Source organism: Toxorhynchites rutilus, chromosome 2 (genome assembly GCF_029784135.1).
Source record: "Toxorhynchites rutilus septentrionalis strain SRP chromosome 2, ASM2978413v1, whole genome shotgun sequence".
Lineage (NCBI taxonomy): Eukaryota > Metazoa > Arthropoda > Insecta > Diptera > Culicidae > Toxorhynchites > Toxorhynchites rutilus.
The window spans coordinates 81,614,574-81,638,614 of NC_073745.1; the positions used below are offsets into that span (position 1 = coordinate 81,614,574).

At 39.2% G+C, this 24,041-nt stretch overlaps 1 protein-coding gene across 11 annotated transcripts in view; it reads left to right on the forward strand.

Annotated features, from left to right (window-relative positions):
* Nucleotides 1-23,242, forward strand: part of LOC129764893 (hyaluronidase-like) — an 86,095-nt gene extending 62,853 nt beyond the window's left edge. For all 11 annotated transcript variants that reach the window (XM_055764504.1, XM_055764499.1, XM_055764508.1 and 8 more), the window contains 2 exons: nt 22,740-22,828; nt 22,892-23,242. In XM_055764504.1, the coding sequence (XP_055620479.1) occupies nt 22,740-22,828; nt 22,892-23,009 (207 nt within the window). In that variant the 3' untranslated portion in view covers nt 23,010-23,242. The remainder of the gene's footprint in view (nt 1-22,739; nt 22,829-22,891) is intronic.
* Nucleotides 23,243-24,041: the final 799 nt, after the last annotated feature.

Below are 24,041 nucleotides of genomic sequence, written 5' to 3' on the forward strand. Positions count from 1 at the left end.
GAATAATAAACATGGACAACACCTTCAATAGAAGTGTTCTCAATGTTTATCTATTTTATATTTATGTAATGGTGCAAGTGGTACAAGTGGTGAAAAAATCTTGAACGATCATAATTTATGATAATAATATCATAGATCATTTAGAAATAGGGCACTTCATTCTGGCAACAAGGCTTGGAACATTTAGATTGATTGAAGGTACAAAAGCTGTTTTTATATCAAAATGCGGATATTTTGTTCTTTTCTTCGAATACCATCCATCAAAGTTTGGATTCTCTGTTGGTCGACCTCGGCAGCATTTTATTCCACGATCTCTCGATGTCTGCAGCATCCCGAGTCACTTTGGCTTCTTCAATATCCGCTTTTGGGGGCATTTGGGAGGATTGAGGTCTTTTTCAATGCAATCAACCCCATTGTCACGGTCCCACTGAAGCATCTCTCGACTGTAGTGACAGCTTGCCAAATCTGGCCAAAACGTCACCGGACCTTTGTGAGCATTAACAAACGGAGGGAGATGTTTCTGCAAGCACTTTTCTCCATACGTTTTTGAGTATATTGTCTTGTTTGTAACGAGAATCTTGGTTTTCTGTCCACAGCTGCAAAATCCCTTGCTTAGTCTTGAACTTCATGTCAAGTTTGTCAGCGAAAGCAAATGTAAATTTGCTGGGGACATCTCCTCTAGCGGTGGCTTTATATAATTTCAGGCATGAGAGCTGTTCAAAATCCATCAGCACGTACGATTCGTCATCCATCAGCGTTCATCCTTCATACTTGTACAATGGAATTTCGACATTTAAGATATTTGGCATCAACTTTTTTTTTAAACTCCGATTTCCGATTTTTCCTTGGGTGATTTTTCCATTTTCAAAAATCTGAAACTTTGACCGCTTTGCGCTACTCTCCCTTAAGTCCGATTGAGCTGATATTTTGCATAGGGTGTTTTTTCGGGGGGATAAACATTTTTTATTGGGTAACTTTTTGAAATTCGAGATGACCATTTTCATTGGCACCCTAGTGTCAGTCCACTAATTAATCCACATACTATTGTTCATTCCACATCCAACATATGCATGTGGAGCATCGCGAAAATAAACCATCATTTATTTAGTTAGTATTCCTGTGTGTTTTATTTCGCTAGTGAAAGTTGTATCCAAACGGTTTTTCTTAAGACCCCAGTAATAGATTTATCCGATTCCTGAACTATCAATATAGAGACCTGCGAAGGATCCGCCATTCCCATCAATGGTCAGAGCCACAGCAAGAAAAATTACCAGGGCATTGTGTCTTGTTACAACGTTATCGAGAAATAATCCCCTGGTTTGTAGATAGGTCTGCGCAAAATCTACTTCGAGTAGTACATCGCACCTTGAATATAGATAATAACAAGCACAAATTTCGAAATGTCGAATCACAGACTGCTAGTACAAGGAACTCATGGACTCGATCTATCATTCAAGCTTTCTTCAGAATCCCACGAAACTTTATTGGCATTGATCAGCCCATCGAAGTTCGCATAAATCTCCGTCGAGTTTACGACACCTTTTTGCAATCACATTTATGTCGCTCAAAAGCATTCCAGTGATGAGTTGAAATAACGAAAACAAGTAAACAGTCCCAAAAATGTCACATTGTGTGAATGCTCAGCAAAAGAATGTTATCCACATAATTTCAAAGATATTTTTATTTTACTTTCTCAACAAAACGTGAACTCCTTCATTCGAGCATGACATGGTTGGAGCGTTGTCGAAAGATTGTAAAAGACACTTCGTGATGTATCAACCGTTACTTTTCAAATGATGAGGGATCGTTACTAAAATCTGCAGCCTATTCCCATCCAAACCGAAAAAAAAGACAGATTCTTTGCATGGACTTTTCCACGGTGAAATGTTGGAGGTCATAATTTCCGCTTAACTTCCCTGAATCCACTTGTCCATTGGTTCCGAATTTTTTCTACCTCGACAACTTTTACAACTCGTTTGTAAAATACCAATCCATGTAACAAACAGCTCTGAACCAACATTTGGAAGATTAGATTAGTAAAATCATTGATTCGCGAGCTCTCTCATATGCATATGACACATACTCGTATACCTCGCTCGTACCGAAATGCGACGAAGCATTCTCGAACCCATCTCAATATTTTACTAAGGAGAAGAGAAAGAGCCAAAACCAAGCTCATGTGCAATAGCCCGGTGTCAATGCTTGCACTTGAAAAAATGGCGAGGAAGAGAAAATCGATACTCGTCCCTCGAAATTGGAGCGCGCGCACAAGATGTCATGTGGGTATTATGTTCACTACCAGAAGTTTTTTTCGTTACTAGTTAGTAGCAAGCACACACAAAGAAACCATGGTCTTTAGGCCAGGGTCATTAGTGACAGTCAGCCAAGTACCTTGATTGATGCTAAGATAGTTAGGAAAATCACAAGCAGAACTGTTAGTGGGGAACTCAATTCAGGAGAACCCAAAGGGAAAATGTCAGTGGGGAACTCGATATGTTGGCTCCTATCAGTTCAATAGGGGTTCAACTTGGACGACACCTACGTGGTCACGGTCATTAACCGTTTGAGTGCGGAGCAAATTTTGTGAGCATATGCCAAAGATGTGGATGAGTTTGGATATATTTGAAAAAAATACTAAGGAACGCAAATAACTGATTAGGTCACAAAAGTTGTATTAATGAAAAAAAAATACACATAAAAAGAGGGTTTTATAAAATTTATTAACATTAACTTCCTTATTTGTATATAAATCAAGACCTTTGATGGCCTTTCGGGGTTTTTAAAAAAACTACTCGACTACGTTCCTCGACGTTTACTACTATAATGCTCTTTATTCAAATTGTTGAAGCCTTTTTATAACTTCCCTAATCTTGTTTACTAAACTAAGCATACAACGGTCTCGCTGCGCATTCCATCGATAGTTGGGTAGCTGGCGGAATATGACACCTTGTTGACGGAATATCTGATTGTGCGTTATTCGTTGATAGTTGAACGGCTGGCTGGCTGGCTGGCCGCGTTGCTGACGGGATGTTTATTCGTGGGAGGTTTGATGCTGCTGATGAAGCGAGATACACGCTTGGGGCGGTTGGCGTTTGTTTCCAAGTTGGGTTTGCAGTTTCGTCGTTAACTACTCCATCCCCAAGAGAAGCACGTCCCGTGCGTCTTATAAAAAATGTTGCTATCGCGTTGCGTCTTCTGTAGATTGTAACAAGGATGATTATCATGGTTAAGGCAAACATTGCTCCAATCGATGAAAAATTGTGTATTTTCAGCGAATCCAAATGCTTTCTGTTTTCAATGTGCATTTCATGTAAGTATGAAGTGTTGTAGTATTTTTCTAATGAGGTTTCTTCTATTTGATTTATTTCGAGAGGTGAAATAATCGGGTGGTTGAAGTGCATTTCTAGATTTTCGAATAGCCTGTCCTGAATAATTACAGAGCAATTTTGAAATATGATAAGGTAGTTGCCTTTGAGTTCTTTTCGGTTTATACCACAAGTACTGCTCATCACAACGTTTTCTAGCGTAGCTTTGACTACTAATGTTCCATAAGTCAGAAGTTTATATTCTGTTGTGGGTGGTGTTTCTTTGAAGGGGCATTTCCCACTTCGTCCTCGAACTAAAGGTGCAACACACAAGTCGTTGGTAATATTCAACAATTGTTTTCGTTTATAAATATGGATTTTGGCTATTTGTTCAAACTCTGCTAAGACTGCCATTGTTTCGTTGGAATGCACTAGAACTGTTTGGTGATCAATATTGACGGTTTTATTTAAGATTGGGAGTTCTTCGATAATCATTCTTTCGTAAATTATGGGTGATACCCTTGGGATGTCGATGCTAATGATGAGATGGCGTCCATGGTAAAGCACAGTTATCGAGAGGTAGTCAATGTTTGTATACGATTTTTGAATTCTTGGTTCATTACAATCTGTTTATTATTTTGTTCCATTAGTTTGTTTTCAGATCTTTTAATAGCATCTATGTTTGAATTAATGTGTCGTAAATCTTCAGCGTCTAAATTGCCTGTAACAAATTTTAAAACACTGCCTAATGTTTCGATTGATCTTTTGTTTCTTTGAATGTTTGGGAGAAGGGCTTTGTATGTATTATTAATTTCCTTAAACTTGATATAAATAAGCCTAGAAAAATCACCTGTTGAACTATTAACCTTCAGTATTAAATTTTCCAGTATTTCAATTGTGACTCCTAATTCTTGCAAATCTACTGTGTGAAGTAGTCTATTGTATCCTTCTTGAATTCTGCCCTCTCTTAAAGTTAGCGCTCCAGGATTATTTGTGATATCGTGTAATTGGATAAATTTATTGTGGGAAAAGGGAAGGAACAGTAGGATAATGATTAATGAAACGTCCATCCTGAAAATAGAAAAAGATATTAGTTCATATTCTTTTAATATTCTCTTTATGAATTTCCCGTCCAGACCTATCGAGAATTACTCTTCCTTTGTCCTCAATAGCTTTGGTCAGGTGATATTTTTCTTTAGTCCTTGAATATTTTTCTTTAGTCCTTGAATCAGTTTATAAACTGTTTTATTTTCTTCTATGGGAGGTTGTATTTCTCTACCTTTATTGTGGTAGGTTAGATTTTTATTTTGCGTTCTTTCATTCGCCAAAATAACCTCATCATAGAATTTGTTCTTTTCTTCTAGCATTAAATCAATGTCGAGAGGCCGTTCGTGTCCATCTTTCAAACCGTAAAATATTTCTCTAGGTTTCAATCTTGTAGCTGAATGTATTGTATTGTTGTAAAGAGTACAAGCTATTAGGAAAATTTCTTTATTGTTTAGATTTGTGTATTGAGGTTTAATGCATCGAAAGATTTCAGCTATGGTTGAGTGAAACCTTTCGACCAGTCCGTTGCTTTCACTATGATTCGCGGGCACGAAATGCATCTGGACATTCAAATTACTAGCTAATCCTCTAATTTCTGCGGAACGTAAAGCCGATTCATTATCACTTACTATCAATCCAGGTGTACCATATGTGGAGAATAATTTGAGCAAGGCTTTCCTTATATCTGTAATTGTTCTTGATTTTATAGGAATTAATGTTCCAATCCTGGAAAATTTGTCAATTGCTGATAAGAATATAAAGGGTTGACTCAAAAAAATGTCAATATGCACTATTTCAAAGGGTTTTTTAGTGTGTGGTGTAGAACCAAGATGAATTTTATATGGATGTCTATCATATTTATTGACATTGCATACTTCACAAACTTTAATGAATTGTTGAATTTTGAATTTCATTTTTGGAAAGAAATAACGTTTCGAAATTTGTGTTTTATTTTCCCAAACACCTCTGTGAGCTGATTCGTGTGTTTGTTCAATCACTAGATTTTGTTCTTCCGGCGTTTTTAAATCGATTAAAAATTTTTGGGTATTAACTATTTTGAATGATTTGCATCTGCTGAAATAATTTTTATATACTATCTGTATACTGTTTATCAAATTTTCTGGACAAAGTATGCAATTAACGCGCCTTAGATCCATGTAATCTTTGAATATCCTAATTAGTATTGGGACTCCAAAACCAACCTTAGTTATTGTTCTTCGGAATACTTTTGGAAAAATTTGTTCATATTTGTCAGGTTCATCTGGACCAATTTTGAGAACAATCTGGTTACTAAATGTGTTCAGTGGTAGTTCTGTACATTTGATAAATTCAGAGTCGTCCGTATCAGCTGAGTGCATGCTTATGTCATCAGAGGAATCATTTTCGTTTACATTCAATTCGTTTCGTATTCGAGAAAGACTGTCAGCAACAGTGTTCTGTTTTCCTGGTCGATACTTAATTTCGTAATCAAATTCACTTAAAGAGAGACGCCAATGAACTAATCTGTTGTTGGTGTCCTTTAAATTCAAACCATAAGTAAGGGGTTTATGATCGGTGTACAAAATGAATTTGCGTCCATAAAGATATGGCCGGAAATATTTACACGCCCATACCACTGCTAGAAGCTCCTTTTCAATTGTGGAGTACTTTTCTTCAGACTTATTCAATGTTCTGGAAGCAAAGGCTACTGGTTTATCGCTTCCAATAGGACCTTGCGATAAAACGGCTCCAATGGCGAAATTAGAAGCGTCTGTTGTCAATATGAATGGTTTTGAAAAATCAGGATATTGTAAAATATCACTTCCAGAGAGAATTGTTTTACATTTCTCAAAAGTAGTAACAAATTCTTTTGAGTGTGTAATCGATTCTCCTTTTCTTAAAGCATTTGTGAGGGGTTTTGCTATTTTAGCGAAATCTCGAATAAATTTTCTTTAGTAACCTAGTATACCTAGGAAACCTCGAAGTTCCTTTTCATTTTTTGGGATAGGCCATTTCCGAATGATATTAATTTTATCCGGATTTGGTTTAACTCCATCGGACGTTACAATATGGCCCAAGAAAGCAACTTCCTTATGAAGGAACTCACTCTTGTCCAATTGTATTTTCAAATTATGTCTCTGAAGAGTTGCAAATATTTTCGCCAAATTGTCAAGATGCTCTGTGAGGCTAGTTGAAAAAACGATGATGTCATCCATGTATACGAGGCAGATGACACCAATATGTTCCCTTAGCACGTTGTCCATTACGCGCTGTAACGTGGAAGGTGCATTTTTCAACCCGAACGGCATTCTCAAAAACTCATAGTGCCCGTTTTCGACACTAAATGCAGTTTTAGGAATATCCTTTTTCTCTACTTCGACTTGATGAAAGCCGGAAGCAAGATCTAAAGTTGAGAAATACATACAACGTCCCAACTTGTCGAGAACATCTGTGATATTGGGTATCGGATAACGGTCATCAACCGTTTTTTCATTCACCTTTCTGTAATCTATTACTAGGCGCCACTTTTTGTGTCCGGAAGCATCCATTTTTTTCGGGACTATCCACACAGGTGACGTCCACGGACTACTGGAATGTTGGATGATGCCCTGCTCAAGCATTTTGCAAATCTGTCGCTGTACCTCTTCCCTATGACAAAATGGGTAACGGTATGATTTAGAATGTATAGGCAAATCATCCTTTGTTTTTATTTCATGCTTAATGGCACTAGTAAAAGTAAGATTCTCGCCTTCAATGAAAAATACATCCTCATTTTTATGAATTAATTTTAAAAGTTTGTTTCGCTCCTCATCATTTAAGTGCGAAACTCTAAGTTGCTCAAAAAGGGATTTTTTCATGACTTCGCCTGATGGACATGCACTTCTGTGCCCTGTTTCAAAATTGTTGATCTCTGGTGTCAAAAATGTTTTGTCTAGATTAATCGAACATGGCTCGTTTGAATAATTTGTAATCACAACACGAGCGTTTTTGTCTGATATACTGTATAATCCGGAATGAATTACTGCTTGTGGTTGAATGAAATAATCACTTTCGAGAAAAAAGTCTCCGTTTTCGGTATCTATTGTGAGATTAATTATTTTAGTTTCATTTGAATTTAGATGGACCTTCTTGATATCTGGATATTTTCGAAACATTTTAATTTTTCCATCGGGAAATTGTAGTTCGTTAGTTTCGGTCAGAATATTTGCTTTTACATTTTTCAAGGTTTCATATCCAATTAGTCCATCGAAAAATGAATGGAACCGAAATACGAAAAATGTTTGTTTTTCTATTCCCTTAATTTGTGGGAAAGGATTAAGTTTGGCATATCTTCGCCTGATGGACATGCACTTCTGTGCCCTGTTTCAAAATTGTTGATCTCTGGTGTCAAAAATGTTTTGTCTAGATTAATCGAACATGGCTCGTTTGAATAATTTGTAATCACAACACGAGCGTTTTTGTCTGATATACTGTATAATCCGGAATGAATTACTGCTTGTGGTTGAATGAAATAATCACTTTCGAGAAAAAAGTCTCCGTTTTCGGTATCTATTGTGAGATTAATTATTTTAGTTTCATTTGAATTTAGATGGACCTTCTTGATATCTGGATATTTTCGAAACATTTTAATTTTTCCATCGGGAAATTGTAGTTCGTTAGTTTCGGTCAGAATATTTGCTTTTACATTTTTCAAGGTTTCATATCCAATTAGTCCATCGAAAAATGAATGGAACCGAAATACGAAAAATGTTTGTTTTTCTATTCCCTTAATTTGTGGGAAAGGATTAAGTTTGGCATATCGATTTATTTTGTGCGTACCGCTTACATTTCGGATGCGCATTGGTGCTGTGATTTTGCATTTGTCAATATTAACGTACTTGGGATCGATGTAATTTTTATTGGCTCCCGTATCGATAAGGAACCGTAGGGGACCTTTTGTTGTTTCAAGTACGATATATGGGATGAAATTATTTATGTTGGTGCCCATGAATATTCGACCGTCTGAAAATTCAAATCATCAGTTTCGTTATCGTCTTGTTGTTCAGCTATCGGCTCGTTCGTCATTTCTGCAGTATCATCAGTTTGATTTTGTTGTGACCCTGGCATATTTTCTTCTTCTGTATGTTCGTAATAATATTGCTGCTGATCATATTCATGATCATTGAACTCGAGTGGATAATTTTTATTTTCAGCGTTTTCTTCTGGAATTTGGTAATTCGGCCTGTTTATATAATTTACTCGCCGCGATCTTATCGATGGATCAACTTCCATAGGTATTGGCCTTGGTTGTGGTATATGTCTTGGAGCAAATGCATTTTTGTTTACAAATTGATTTTGGGGAAATTGAAGTGTGTTCTGGGGTTTTTGAATGTTAAATGGATTGGGTTTGTATTGGAAATTTTGCTGCTGTGGTCGCGGTGTGTATTGTTGGAAGGGGTTATGGTTTTGTCTCGGGGGAAATTGTGGGAACGGTTTTCTGTATTGGATTGGATATGAAGGGAAAGATTTTGCATTATGGTTTGGTGGATATTGTGAATTAGGTTTCGAGGGAATTGGTGGAGGTTGAGGTTTAGGAGTATATTTCCCAAAATGATAATTCTTTTCTTCTAAGCATAGCCGTAAAGCTTCTTTCATATTTCGGGGAGCTTGCGCACGTATAATTGGACCTAATGGATCTTTCAAGCCTGACAAAAAGACTTTCAAACCCATTTGTTGGTAAAATAAATTTTTGGCAGTTTTTACTTGCACGTTCAGTTCGTTTATATTCAGCAAATTTACTAACAATGATACAATGTGAGATATTTTCCCATAAAAATCCTCAACTGATCCAATTTGACTGATTCCAAAGAGATCTCTAGTAAGAGAAATTTCATCTCTTCAGTCGCTGTAATGAGTAATTAAATTCGATTTAATTTCTCTCCATTCTAAATTTGTGCCATTCAGCTCGCGCAGTCCGAAGACATCGGTCGCAAATTTGTTCGCGTCTATCATATAGTGGAGATTATACCGTTATCAGTGGCTGGTGAAGTTATTTCGCCCTAACGGGGTTCTCTTTATTGCGCGAGTGAGAAGAGCAGCAATCACAACCAGCGTGAGGAAGAAGTTCTCCACCGCGGGCGCGGTGCGTGTGCCGTATCATCGCTGTGTGTGCTTTATCATCGTCATCGATTCCATCATCGTGTGGTGGTGCGATTTACCGTTGCAGCTGTACCGAGCGATTGCCACGCGGTTCGATTGGGACACCGTTTCATTTCATTCGCATTGGTGTGCGATTTAGGTATAATATATATATATATATTAGGTTTAGGAAGATAGAAGAATTCAAAATTATTTTATTTCATATCTGCCGTAATGGCAGAAGGTCAAGTTGAAATGGAGATTGAAACTACTGTTTCCTCCTCACTAGCTACAACGGGGGCTGGGAAGTCGCTCAAACGCGTTCCCCCCTCAGAAGATGTCTCTTCAGAGAAAGAGTTAATTAACCTCAACAAGCCCCCCTCAAGAAAATTGGCAAACTTTTCCTCTTCGCCCCCTCCATCTCCCGCTTCCGTTCAACTCCCGAACTTGCCTCCCAGTCCTACTGATCCCACTCCCGCTCAACAATCGACCTCGTCCTCCCCCTCAGTTGTTTCCTCTCCTCGTGTCAAGGTCTATCCAGACGATGCACCTGGAGCTGGTCCATGGGTTGTTTTTTTCCGGCCCAAACCTAAAGGAAAATCTATTAATGTCATTCAGGTTTCGAAAGATCTGGCAAGATTTTATTCCTCCGTGGTCGAAATCTCTAAGGTTAGGCCGAACAAACTGCGTGTTGTCGTGAGTGATCGGAAACACGCAAATGCAATTGTGATCGACGAGAGGTTCACCCTAGAGTATCGTGTCTACGTGCCCTCCCATGACGTAGAAATCTCGGGGGTGGTAACTGAAACGGGTCTGACGTGCCAATTGATAAAAGAAGGAGTTGGTAAATTCAAAAGACTCCCTTTGGTGGGCGTTAAAATTTTGGACAGTCGCCAACTAGGTAAAGTATCCCAAGAAGAGGGAAAAACGAAATTCACGCCGTCAGACTCGTTTCGAGTAACTTTTGCTGGTTCGGCCCTCCCTGACTACGTCATGGTGGACAAATTGAGACTGCCTGTGCGACTCTTCGTGCCAAAGCCCATGACTTGCAACAAATGCAAGTCAGTTGGTCACACTTCAGATTATTGTGCCAACAAGGAGCGCTGTGCAACTTGCGGAGAGCAACATGTGGGGGAATCCTGCAGTGCGACTGAGCATAAGTGTCCATATTGCGGGGGATCCCCACACGTGCTCTCAGCTTGTGAAACTTACAAGAGTCGCTGGGAGAAACAGAAGCGCTCTTTGAAGGAACGCTCAAAACGCACTTTTGCGGATATTTTAAAGGGCGCTTCTCCACTTGCCCAACAACAATCAATCAACACTCAAAATGTCTTCGCCACGTTGCCCGTTGACGAAATGGAAGCGGACACAGCTAACGGGGGCACACCGTTCATTTTCCAAGGGAATCCCCGGCGCAAAAATGTGACCACTCCCAAAGTTCAAGGACAAGCCCCACCGGTTATACCCCCTGTTAGCATGTCTAAAAAATCGAGTGCAGCGGACAAGCAAAATCAGGTTCCTCCTGGTTTCCGCGGGAATAATTCACCTTCGAATGGCCCAGCACTCGAGGGGACATCAAAAACCCCAACTGTCCCTGTTTTTCCGTCTAGTTCAACTTCCCAATCGGGATTTATAAAGTTGACTGACCTTATGGATCAAATCTTCACGTGTTTTAACGTTTCCGACTCCATCAGAACCATTGTCATCTCAATGCTTCCAGTGTTAAAGACAATTTTGCAGCAATTGATGCAAACATGGCCCCTTCTTGCAATGATTATCTCTCTTGATGTCTAATTTAAATAGAGAGGTCGGAGATATCACTGTTTTACAGTGGAATTGTCGTAGTCTTATCCCTAAATTGGATACTTTCAAATTTCTAATTCATAAATTCAATTGTGATGTTTTTGCTCTGTCCGAAACCTGGCTCTCTTCTCAAAATGATCTCTCTTTCCACGATTTTAATATAATACGTTTGGACCGCGATGACAGATACGGAGGGGTACTATTGGGGATTAATAAGTGCCACCCATTTTTTAGAATTGAACTTCCACCTATTGGAGGGATCGAAGTTGTTGCTTGTCATGCAAACATCAGAGGCAAAGACCTCTGTATTGTCAGTTTGTATTGGCCTCCGAGAGCTGCGGTTAGCCGCAAGCAACTTGTTGACATGTGCTCACTCCTTCCTGAGCCACGATTGATCTTGGGAGACTTCAACTCTCACGGAACTGCCTGGGGGGAACAGTACGACGACAATCGTTCATCGTTGATATATGACCTTTGTAACAGCTTCAATATGACCGTTTTGAATACTGGGGAAACAACACGTGTACCTAAACCTCCTGCTAACCCAAGTGCTCTTGACCTCTCGCTTTGCTCGAATTCACTATCGTTAGATTGCAAGTGGAATGTAATCCAGGACCCCAACGGTAGTGATCACTTGCCAATCAAAATTTCCATCACCATTGGGTCGAATTCTTCTGAATCTATAAACATGGCATATGACCTCACAAGACACATTGACTGGAAAAAATATGCGGACGCGATTGCTCTAGCCATCAATTCCAGAGATGGTTTGCCTCCATTGGAGGAGTATAACTTCATTTCTCGTTTGATATATGACAGCGCGGTTCGCGCTCAAACGAAACCCATCCCAGGCTCCACTATTCGTCGAAGGCCTCCCAATCCATGGTGGGATAGCCAATGTTCCAAGCTTTATCAGGATAAATCGAACGCATTTAAAGCTTTTCGAAAACGTGGAACCATTGAGAATTTTCAAACGTATTTGGACCTTGAAAATCAATTTAAAAACTTGATCAAAGGGAAAAAGCGTGCTTATTGGCGAACTTTCGTGGGAGGTTTGTCACGAGAAACGTCAATGAAAAAATTATGGAAAGTGGCTCGAAACATGAGAAATCGCTCTTCATCGAATGAAAGCGAAGAATATTCACATCGATGGATTTTTAAATTTGCACGGAAAGTTTGTCCCGATTCCGTTCCTGTGCAAAAAATTGTTCGAGATATACCACAAGATAGGTGCGATCTTGATTCCGAGTTTTCGATGGTAGAATTCTCTCTTGCTCTCCTTTCTTGTAACAATTCGGCTCCAGGAACAGATAGAATTAAGTTCAACTTGCTGAAAAACCTCCCTGATGTGGCGAAACATCGCTTGTTGAATTTATTCAATCAGTTTCTGGAGCATAATGTTGTTCCAGATGATTGGAGACAAGTGCGAATTATAGCTATTCAAAAACCCGGAAAACCCGCGTCCGACTTCAATTCGTACCGCCCAATAGCAATGCTGTCTTGTATACGGAAATTGTTGGAGAAAATGATCTTGTTTCGCCTTGATCGTTGGGTTGAAACGAATGGCTTACTCTCAGATACACAATATGGGTTCCGCAGGGGCAAGGGGACGAATGATTGTCTTGCGTTGCTTTCTTCAGAAATTCAAATGGCTTACGCCGAAAAAAAACAAATGGCTTCAGTATTCTTGGACATAAAGGGGGCATTTGATTCTGTTTCAATAGAGGTTTTGTCAGACAAATTACACTCTCGGGGTCTACCGCCTCTATTGAATAATATGTTATATAACTTGCTTTGTGAGAAACATTTGAATTTTTCTCATGGAGATTCGGCAGTAAGTCGGGTCTCTTACATGGGCCTCCCTCAGGGCTCATGTTTAAGCCCCCTTTTGTACAACTTCTATGTAAGCGACATTGACAATTGCCTTACACAAAATTGCAGCTTAAGACAACTTGCAGATGATGGAGTAGTGTCTGTCGTAGGATCAAAAGAATCCGACCTGCAAGAACCCTTACAAGATACATTGAACAATTTTTCAACCTGGGCCATTGGGCTAGGGATCGAATTCTCCACGGAGAAAACAGAGATGGTGGTTTTTTCTAGGAAGCATAGACCAGCAAAACCAAAGCTTCAACTTTTGGGTAAACCAATCACTCATGCTATGTCATTCAAGTATCTTGGGGTCTGGTTCGACTCCAAATGTACTTGGGGGGCCCATATTAGGTATCTGAGTAAAAAATGCCAACAAAGAATAAACTTTCTCCGTACAATTACCGGCACCTGGTGGGGAGCCCATCCAGAAGATCTTATAATGTTGTATCGAACAACTATTCTCTCAGTGATGGAGTATGGCAGTTTCTGTTTTCAATCAGCTGCCAAAACACACCTCATTAAACTCGAGCGAATTCAGTATCTTTGCCTCCGTATCGCGTTGGGATGTATGCCCTCAACGCATACCATGAGTCTCGAGGTTTTGGCAGGCCTACTCCCACTAAAAGATCGCTTCAATTTATTATCTCTTCGGTTCTTCATCCGGTGTAAGGTCATGAACCCATTGGTGATCGGAAATTTTGAGCAGCTGATCGGGCTAAATTTTCATTCTGGATTCATGACTTCATATCATGAATTCATCTCCATGCAGGTTGATCCTTCTTCGTATATTCCCAACCGTGTTTGTTTTCCTGACTACATCAATTCCTCTGTACATTTTGATCTGTTCATGAAGGAGAAAATCCATGGAATTCCAGATTATCATCGATCGGGGATCGTTCCTACGATCTTCAATGCAAAATATGGGCGTATCAATTGTGATAATATGTACTTTACTGATGGGTCCTCTATGAATGAGTCCACAGGATTTGGAGTGTTCAACGAATTTTTTAGCACCTCCCACAGTCTTCAGAATCCTTGCTCAGTGTATATTGCTGAATTGGCAGCGATACATTGGGCGCTGGACAGCGTCGCCTCACGACCTGTTGAACACTATTACATTGTAACGGATAGTCTTAGCTCTGTCGAAGCTATCCGTTCAGTGAGGCCGGAAAAGCACTCGCCGTACTTCCTTGAGAGAATACGAGAAAATTTGAGTGCTTTAACCAGACGCTGTTATGTCATTACCTTTGTCTGGGTCCCCTCACATTGCTCAATTCCGGGTAATGAGAGGGCTGACTCATTGGCAAAGGTAGGTGCAATTGAAGGCGATATTTATCAGCGTCAAATCGCCTTCAATGAATTTTATTCTTTAGTCCGTAAAAATACCATCGTTAAATGGCAACGTAAGTGGAACGAAGATGAATTGGGCCGGTGGCTTCACTCGATTATCCCTAAGGTTAGCCTCAAACCATGGTTCAAAAGTCTGGACTTGAGTCGGGACTTTATTCGCACCTTCTCTCGACTCATGTCCAATCACTGTTCGTTAGACGCGCTACTCTTTCGTTTTAATCTTGCCGATGGCAATATCTGTGCTTGTGGCCAAGGTTACCACGACATCGAACACGTTGTTTGGTCGTGCGAGGTGTATCTTGTTGCCAGATCGAATTTAGAAAACTCTCTTCGGGCCAGAGGAAGACAGCCCAATGTGCCGGTGAGAGATGTGTTGGCTCGGTTAGACCTTGATTACATGTCCCAAATATATGTCTTCCTAAAAGCTATCGATCTTCGTGTGTGATTGTCCTTATATCCTTATATTTTCCTTTTCCTTTTCCTTCGCGAGAAATTAAATCCCTTCTTACTAACAATAGAATAAGGTGAAATGTAAATACATGTTAGATGTAAGATAGGCTTAAGAATTGAGTATGATGAATGTGAGTGTGAACATTGTCAACATATCCTTATATCCCTTCCTTTTCCTGAAAAAAATGTCACCCTTCTAAACTCGAGCAAACCGCGAGTAATCGGTTCTCTACTTCATTAACACTAGAATTAATGAAAAATGAATATATATACTTGTAACAATACAGATAGGAGTTTGGCTCCTTTAAACTTATGTAACTGAGCCTGTAAAAATAAACGATTTAATAAAAAAAAAAAAAAATAAATTTGTGCCGTATAGTTCTAAAACGTTATCGGCATCACCGACAATTTTTGATCTAATGGCTTGGGTCCAAATAGTGTGCATATTTGTTCCTCGCACAGAATCAATTATTGGGATGAGATTTTCGATTGATCGTATGAAGGAGTGAAGTTTTACGGGATTGCCGTCAAAAGACGGTAGGTCCCGGAGAATTTGCGGTGTTTGTAGGGATTTGAGGACACTTTCAATTTGTTGTCCTCTAATTACATTGTTTGCTGCTGCTGCCTGGGCGGCGGCGGCTTCGTTCGCGGCTTGCGCTGCTTGTTCAGCTTGTTCTGCTTGCGCTGCGTGTTCGGCTTGTGCTGCTCGAGCTGCGTTAACAGCTTCGGCAGCGCCTTGCGCTTCAACTCTTAATTGATGAATTAATTCATCTCGATTTGCCAACTCTTGTTGCAAATCGGCAACTTGTTGGTGAAGATGGCTCATTTTAATTATTTTTAATTTTTCCTTAGCACTAGAACACAATCAATAATTTTTTTTCTCGCTTTGTATAATTTGAATATATATTTTGACACTTGTTAACAACGCTTAATCACTTTTTTCGTTAATTTTTTTTATTTTTAATATTTTCACAGTTGATTTTGTGTTAGTTTTCTAAAAAATGGGAAAAGCTTACCTGATTTCCGATGTTCGCTCGGATCCAAGAGCTCCAGTACACTTATATTGCTGTTTCAATGTCCGTTTTGGAAATACACTTCACTTCGGGGTTCACTAAAGTTATCTTTCGGTTCGCGGATTTTTCTCGGTAACGAATTCAAGTCCACGATATTCACTCGCGGGCGCTCGATTGCGATTCGAAAACACGAGATTAATCCGCACGACTGCGCCAATCAAGACCTTTGATGGCCTTTCGGGGTTTTTAAAAAAACTACTCGACTACGTTCCTCGACGTTTACTACTATAATGTTCTTTATTCAAATTGTTGAAGCCTTTTTATAACTTCCCTAATCTTGTTTACTAAACTAAGCATACAACGGTCTCGCTGCGCATTCCATCGATAGTTGGGTAGCTGGCGGAATATGACACCTTGTTGACGGAATATCTGATTGTGCGTTATTCGTTGATAGTTGAACGGCTGGCTGGCTGGCTGGCCGCGTTGCTGACGGGATGTTTATTCGTGGGAGGTTTGATGCTGCTGATGAAGCGAGATACACGCTTGGGGCGGTTGGCGTTTGTTTCCAAGTTGGGTTTGCAGTTTCGTCGTTAACTTATATACTATTATTTTTTCAATAATGAGAATATTATATTTACACAATTTCGCGAGAACGGTGAATAATGCCAACAATTGAAGAGTTTCCAGCACGGTTTGCTGCTACTAGGCTGATTTATTTCTATTTGATGCGAAAAAAGTTTATGCATCTCTCTATCACAGGAACCAATAAAAAAAATTTACTATTTTGAAAAAAAATAAATCTTACTGAAAAGTTGTTTTTTTCAAACGGCCGCAATCTGTCACGGGGTGAGTTGGACATACGGGGTGATTTGGACCACCCAATTATCTCAAAAGTACGGCTCAACTTGGATTTTTTATAATGTTATCTTCTTTCATTAATGAACCGTGTGTAACTAACGTAAAAAAAAAACTTTGGTGAAATTCGACAGGTGAGAGGAAATGGTAGCATGAACACAGCTAGCACTTTGATTGTCAAAAAATTTAAATTTTCCGATCGTGGTTTTAAGATTTTTCCCGCTGATTAAACAAACTTTTCGTGTATTGTGCAGTAAAGTTCTGTTCGCCTACAGAAGAGGAACAATTTGATGCAGTGAAACTGTAAGTTTGATAACAATAAATAAAATTAATTGCATTTTAATTTATGCATGTTGTGTGAGGTGAATTGGTCCTACAGATTTGAGGTTTTTCTTTGGTCTAATTGATTCCAGATACCGCTGAATTACAAAAAGAGGATGGGCACACAACGCTGGAAGAAGGAGGAGCTTTAAAGAGCAACGCAGGCCATCAAAAACGGATTTTTTTTGACCAGGCATCGAACCTGTTTGAAAATGCTCGACCAACAGTGAAAAGATTCATGCAGAATTCGAGATGGTGTCAATCCAACTTTTTTGGTCTGGAATCTAGCCAAGACACCTGGTATCGATCCCAAAACATTGTTACTGATTGTAACATTATCCCAAAATACCTTACATAAACATAAGTATGTTTTTTTCGATGAAACACACACTGGACCAAATCACCCCGCATCAAATTTTAATGTCCAAAAATCATCTCTTTTATTTTATGATATATTTGGTAGTTTAATGCTTGATATAATGATTAAACATTATTGATTGAGAGAAAACAAGTGTAGCTTAGTGACAATGTGATATTTTTTATTTAGACCGTATTGATTTGGAAATATTAGACGATTCGCTTAGGTGGTCCATATTCCCCCCTTTTCCCCTATATAAAAATGGAGTGATGTCTGTCTGTCTTTCTGTCTTTCTGTCTTTCTGTCTTTCTGTCTTTCTGTCTTTCTGTCTTTCTGTCTTTCTGTCTTTCTGTCTTTCTGTCTTTCTGTCTTTCTGCCTCTCTGTCTTTCTGTCTTTCTGTCTTTCTGTCTTTCTGTCTTTCTGTCTTTCTGTCTTTCTGTCTTTCTGTCTTTCTGTCTTTCTGTCTTTCTGTCTTTCTGTCTTTCTGTCTTTCTGTCTTTCTGTCTTCCTGTCTTTCTGTCTTTCTGTCTTTCTGTCTTTCTGTCTTTCTGTCTTTCTGTCTTTCTGTCTTTCTGTCTTTCTGTCTTTCTGTCTTTCTGTCTTTCTGTCTTTCTGTCTTTCTGTCTTTCTGTCTGTCTGATATAAGAATATGATATAAGAATGGACTCGGAAACTACAGAACCGATCGACATTAAAATTGGTAAGTAGGGGTTTTTGGGGCCGGGAAAGGTTTTCATGATAGTTTGAAATCCCTCCCCCCTCTCTAAGGGGGGGCTGCAATACAAATGAAACACATATTTCTGCATTACTCGAGAATTAATCAAGCAAATGAAACCAAATTAGGCATATGGAGGTTTGAGTGTGCAATTAATATTTTTAACGGTAGTGAGACACTCCACCCCCTCTCTAAGAGAGGGCTGCCATTCACAAATTTCTGCATTACTCGAGAATTAATCGAACAAATGAAATGAAATTTGGCATGTGGAGGTTTTAGGGTGCAATAAATGGATCTATGGTGATTAGATACTCCTTCCCCCTCTCTTAAGGGGAAGGAGGGGTGGCTGGTTCTGCCATACAAATGAACCACCAATTCGCATTACTCGAGATTTAATCAGTCAAATAAAACCAAATTTAGCATGTAACGTAACGGAGGAACCGGTTATTTGCAAGTGGTTGAAAAATCTTGATCGAGAATTGTGTCTGAAAATAAACTGATATTATAATGTCGAGTTTTGGTAGATGTACTAGGAATTTTATAGTAAAAGTTAATTTTCAAAGGGTAGATTAGAAAATCAATCAATGAATGATTCTGCGATTGGACCCATGAACAGCGCTTGGTGAGAAAACGTGGATGTGATAACGAAAAATAAATTTTAGGCGGAATGAAGATTGCTGGGTCAGCTAGTTTTGAATAAAAACGTTTTTTTAGCTTACCTGAGTTTCATTACCATGCGAACGATTGTGGGTTCTATCCCACGACCCTTCATTGATTGATTGGCCTTTTTCCAGAAGCGAATGAACTTTGTAGTTTAAACCCTTTAAAATAAAAATAAAACAAGCTAAACTATACGTAAGTTAGGGTGCAAGTATCAAATATCATGCTACATGTTATTTAGTATTGCCTCAAAGGATAGAGGTGCGATTAGAGGTGCATCGTTCGTACAACGTAAACCAAGCGCCAAACAAGCGTTCGCCATAGCATTCATACAGAGCCATACATTGGTGGCTTGAAACTACTAGGAATATAAATACTTCTCATCATTTTGCGCTATTCTCAAAAGAAATACTTCTGTTAATATTACTGGCTTCGAAAAAAGTTACATTACTTTCTCATGCTCGAGAGAAGCACAGCTCTCAAATCCAGGTGAGGAAGTTTTGCTACTGGCAAGCGAAACCTAATCACATACAACATTCCAGAACGACATTTACTTTCTTGGTGACAACAAGCGAAATAAACTCATTTTGATAATAACGACGTCGAAAACAGTAGCAATGCTTCATTATGATCAATATTAGCGCAAATGCAATCCTAGTTGAAGGCAGTTTTGCGACTGGCACGCGAACCCAAATAACTAATAACATTCCAGTAAGACATTCAATATGCTTGGTATTCCTCAAATAATTTTTTGGTGCACAACCTTAACGCCTGCTTCGCCATAACGTCAGTTTAATGCATTGATGCATTCTCAAAGGCACCAACGAAACCCTTATGATGACGGAAAACAAACGATGTTAACTGCTTGGAAAAAGACTAAATTATGCCACACAGCTTGTACTCTGCTGTAGCACCCATCGATGCGAATTCGCTGATGAGTTTGTCAAGAGCGACCACCTTCATTTTCGACCGACGCGCCGAAATCGCCTTCTTCGCTGTTGTTCGATGCGGTGTCACACTCGCGAAGGCTCGGTTCAGTGCGAGCGCCTTTCACTACACCAACATCGCGTGCATCATTAGATGACGCTTGCCTCGAAATTTTATTGCCCCTGGCAATGCGTTCGCTTTTTGCAGGGCTCGAGCCTGCCTTCCTCTTCTTTTTGCTCATCACACACTACGCGAAGCGTCCAATTTATGACGCGAAAGAAAAACACACGATAAGAATAACGCGAAAAACGAACAGAAAAACCAAACGACGATATCCAAGTTGGATTACCATTCGTGGAGTCCAATCTTAGATTGAAGCGCAGCGAAAACAAAGTAAACTGGATTGCTCAACAGTCCGATGCCGAATGAAAGTTTGCCTCAGCAAGATCCACTGTTTATACTCTAGGCAAGTATTCCCCTTCATTCTTCTGCTTTTTCTTTGTTCACGGAGACTCTAAATCCTATGATTTCCCCTCCGTTCGTCGTCGATAAGTTGCTCGTTATTGACAGCTCTGTTCGGGAAAGCACACAAATGGACAGAACAAATGTTTTCATGAATTTTAACCATTTACAAACTAGTGGATTCTAATGTATAGCATATTAAACAAATCTTACGGAATTTCCGATTCGTTTAGTATGTAAATCCGTTCGCGGCAAAAATAGTTATTAACGTTAACTTTATTTCATAAAAACGTGACCTGTTTCTACGTCAAAAACTTTAGACTTTTTTGTCGATGATCTAGGACATTACACACCGTAGATTTGGGATATTTCAACAGCATATAGCTCTACACCCAAACTAGCTTTGGCAGAAAACATTTCATCTTTAGCAGAAATGAAGCCATTTCGTGTGCTGGAGGGTCAAATGCGCAAATGATGAGCTGTTTTAAAAGCTTAGAAATAGTTTGTTTGTATGCGAGCAGACATCTCTTTCTGTTTTCTTTTCTCATTTCATTTGGGATTGTGCCAAAAATAAATTCATGCGACGTCAATGGGGATCGAACCAAGGCCGGCTGAAATGCAAAGCTAGTTCACACGATCACGCTATCCACATAGCTGCCAGTGCTGTTATATAGAAGCGGGATAATATTACACCTCATCATAAAATGAAGTTGGAAAATGTTTTTCAAGAGTATAAAGAAGAACATGAACGAGAATATATCTTTCTCTGTCTGGATTGTGTATTTGGCAAACTATACGAAAAGCTTCCATATGCCTTCATTTAAATGTGTCTCCTGTTTCGTTCGCTCATATTGGCTCTAGCATATATATTATACAAATGATATACATGTATTGGGGAGTAGAACATTTTCTGTTATTTTTCAGCTCATTTAACCCTCCTGTACTTGCGTGCAAAATCATAACACGTATACTCGCGCACGGTGTCACAGACCGAAAATTGAACTTCTCTGTAATGTTGCCATTGTGTATTTTTCAGGCTTTATTGAAATTTATTTGAAGAAGAGAATATGATTGAATGAAATAACTCCAAAACATATGTTTTCTTCGTCTTTATTATGTTCTAATAGCCATCCAATTCAGCCTCCTCAAAATACAGTAATTTATGATACTCCAACCCAAATAACGAAATTCGAATTTTTCACTGTTATCAATTAAAAGTAAGCAACTGAATATAATTCATTGAAGTATAAAGAGCTATAAAATAACATAAAAACGTATTAATCGATTGTGGTTTCATTGGAGTAAAAATCAGAACATAGCATAACTGCATCCTCGAAACAAACATATTTTTTACATTTGATGCAGTTGTTGCGTGTTTTTCGGGTCTTTTACCGAAGAGAAGAATGTATAACGACCTTCTGGATAATTACCAGATGATAAAGGTTCTGGAATATAAAATTTGCATATTTCTAATATTCTTTGTCTCTGTTTTCTTGGTAAACTAAGAATTAATCCCTTTTTTTAGATGGGGCATAAAAAGATGATATAAAAGGATTTCTAGGAACTTCCTTTTCTTTTTCTTATTTTCTTGTCGATATTGTCCATTATAAAAAAAAATATCCCCGAAACTGTAACTGTTAAAAATTACCATAAGCTACCGATTAGTTTACAGTTTACTGTTTACAATTCTTCCACAAGTGAAATTCGAATAGTTAATATATGGATCCGTTCAATCCAGTTACAAAAGGGACTGAAATCAAATAAGAATAGTCCGGTAATGATCTTACGCATTATATTTAATAAATACTCCACTCCACTAACATTAATTTATACATTTCATTCAACAATATTCTAGAATATAATAAAAAAGATACTCCTATACTCGCGTCGGTGTGTCAGACCGAAAGTGTTAAAAAAGTGACACACGTCCCATTGGTACCAACACATGCGATACGCCAAACGATGATGAACGACGAATAACGAAGCTAGAGAGAATCGCAAAGTCGTAGTGTTGATATTTTCTGAGACATGAACGAATCATTGATTTCTCGGTCCGACAGACCAATGCGCGAGTATAGGAGTGTTAGTGTGATAAATAGGGATGCCATACCATGTGCTAAAAATTAACTTTCGGTGTAGATTATGATCGTGAGTGTGTAGCATCGTTCCAGGACGCGCTTCTTCTAGTGAAGCCATGATGTGATCAAGTGGTTTTATCCAACAAACGCCTATTGTGATTTAATACACTGTTAACACTGTTAAATACACTGTCATTTTGATAATAAAATGAATAAATTGCATTATTTTGGTGTGTCCGAGATTCTCGCGTTCGATCCCCATCCCAAAAAAAAGTTTACCTGATAAAAAACTAATTTTGTCATACATGCAATTTGTATATTGGATTGGACGAAAAGTTCAGACGCTAATACTTTTTCAACTAGTAATTGCCAATTCTTTCTATACATTTTAACATTTTTTATTTCAATTTACTTCTAATCTACAGTCCGATTGGATCAACGCACTCAATGCGATGAAGCAGTTCGGATCCAGCGGAGTCATCCTGTGGGGAAGCTCCTACGATCTCAATTCACGGTAAATCATCTCCGCGACATGACAGCAACCAAATCCGCCAAGCTAACACAAACTTTTTTTCAGACAAAAATGCATCGATTTTAAAACCTACCTGGATAGCACGCTGGGTCCGATCCTACATTCCCTCCAGCAGCGATACTACGTCAAGGGGCTACGAATGGCCGATGATCTCCCATTCTAGAGCATGGAGCGCGCACCACATACCTCTACGCCAACCAAACCAAAACTGGCAGTATTTTTCGTAGCACGAAACCAACCACACGTAAGCAGACACATTCGGAGCGCTTTCGAAGAAATGCCCGGGCAGCATGTGATTGACATTCCCCATCACCAAATCTAGCTTTAGATCGTTCGGAGTTAAGAAACTAGGCTTTATTTATTGGCAGCAAACGTTTCAAGGAATACAGTCTCGAAATGGAATGAAGAGGTGGTATTCTAACGAAAAGAAATCCCAAAATAACCTAAGTGACTTATGGACTTCTTTCGAACGTCAGAAAAGTGACACTGTAATGAGACAGGATGTTGCACTGGAAAAGTTCAACGCTGAATCGATTTTCTCCCGAAGCTAGGCGTCATCACCCTCGCACAGGAAATTTCCACGAAATCAGATGCCAATTAGGCGCACAAACTTGACTCAAGTGAGTTGTTGTGATTTATTGCGCCTTAGCTCTCGAATTTGGCAGAGCGGAACTAGTTCAGCGCTCGAATGGTGATGTTGGTGGTGGTTGAAAAAAACAAAACCATCGATTGGCATCGGAGGCAGCCCATCGGAGCGGAAACCCGTCGACTCGTTCACTTTCTACTAATCCTTGAAAATTGATGCGCTTTCCATTTTCGCCTGCTTCGTGCCGGAGGATAATCACGAGTGTGTACTTTCGGCCAATCCACTTGTTAGCCTGTAGGCCTATCTCGCCCCCGCACGGTACCATGGCATTTTCCTCTCTCATTTGTTTTGTCCCATTGGGGAGGAAAACACGATTCCATTCGAATTTTCCAATCACTATTGTTTTCGACGTCTCTGCCATCGTGTGATGGCGGGAAAAACGTCATTTTTTAACAAGAATTCCCTGAGTGGTTTTGTGACGTCCGGAGAGCCCAATCTTGATTGGATAATAAATTATCATTCCAACTGCCAGTCTCTTGACGTATACTGTAGATCAAAGTAGGAATTAATCTCCGAGCCGGAAGGAGGCGAAAGCATGCCGATGGCAGC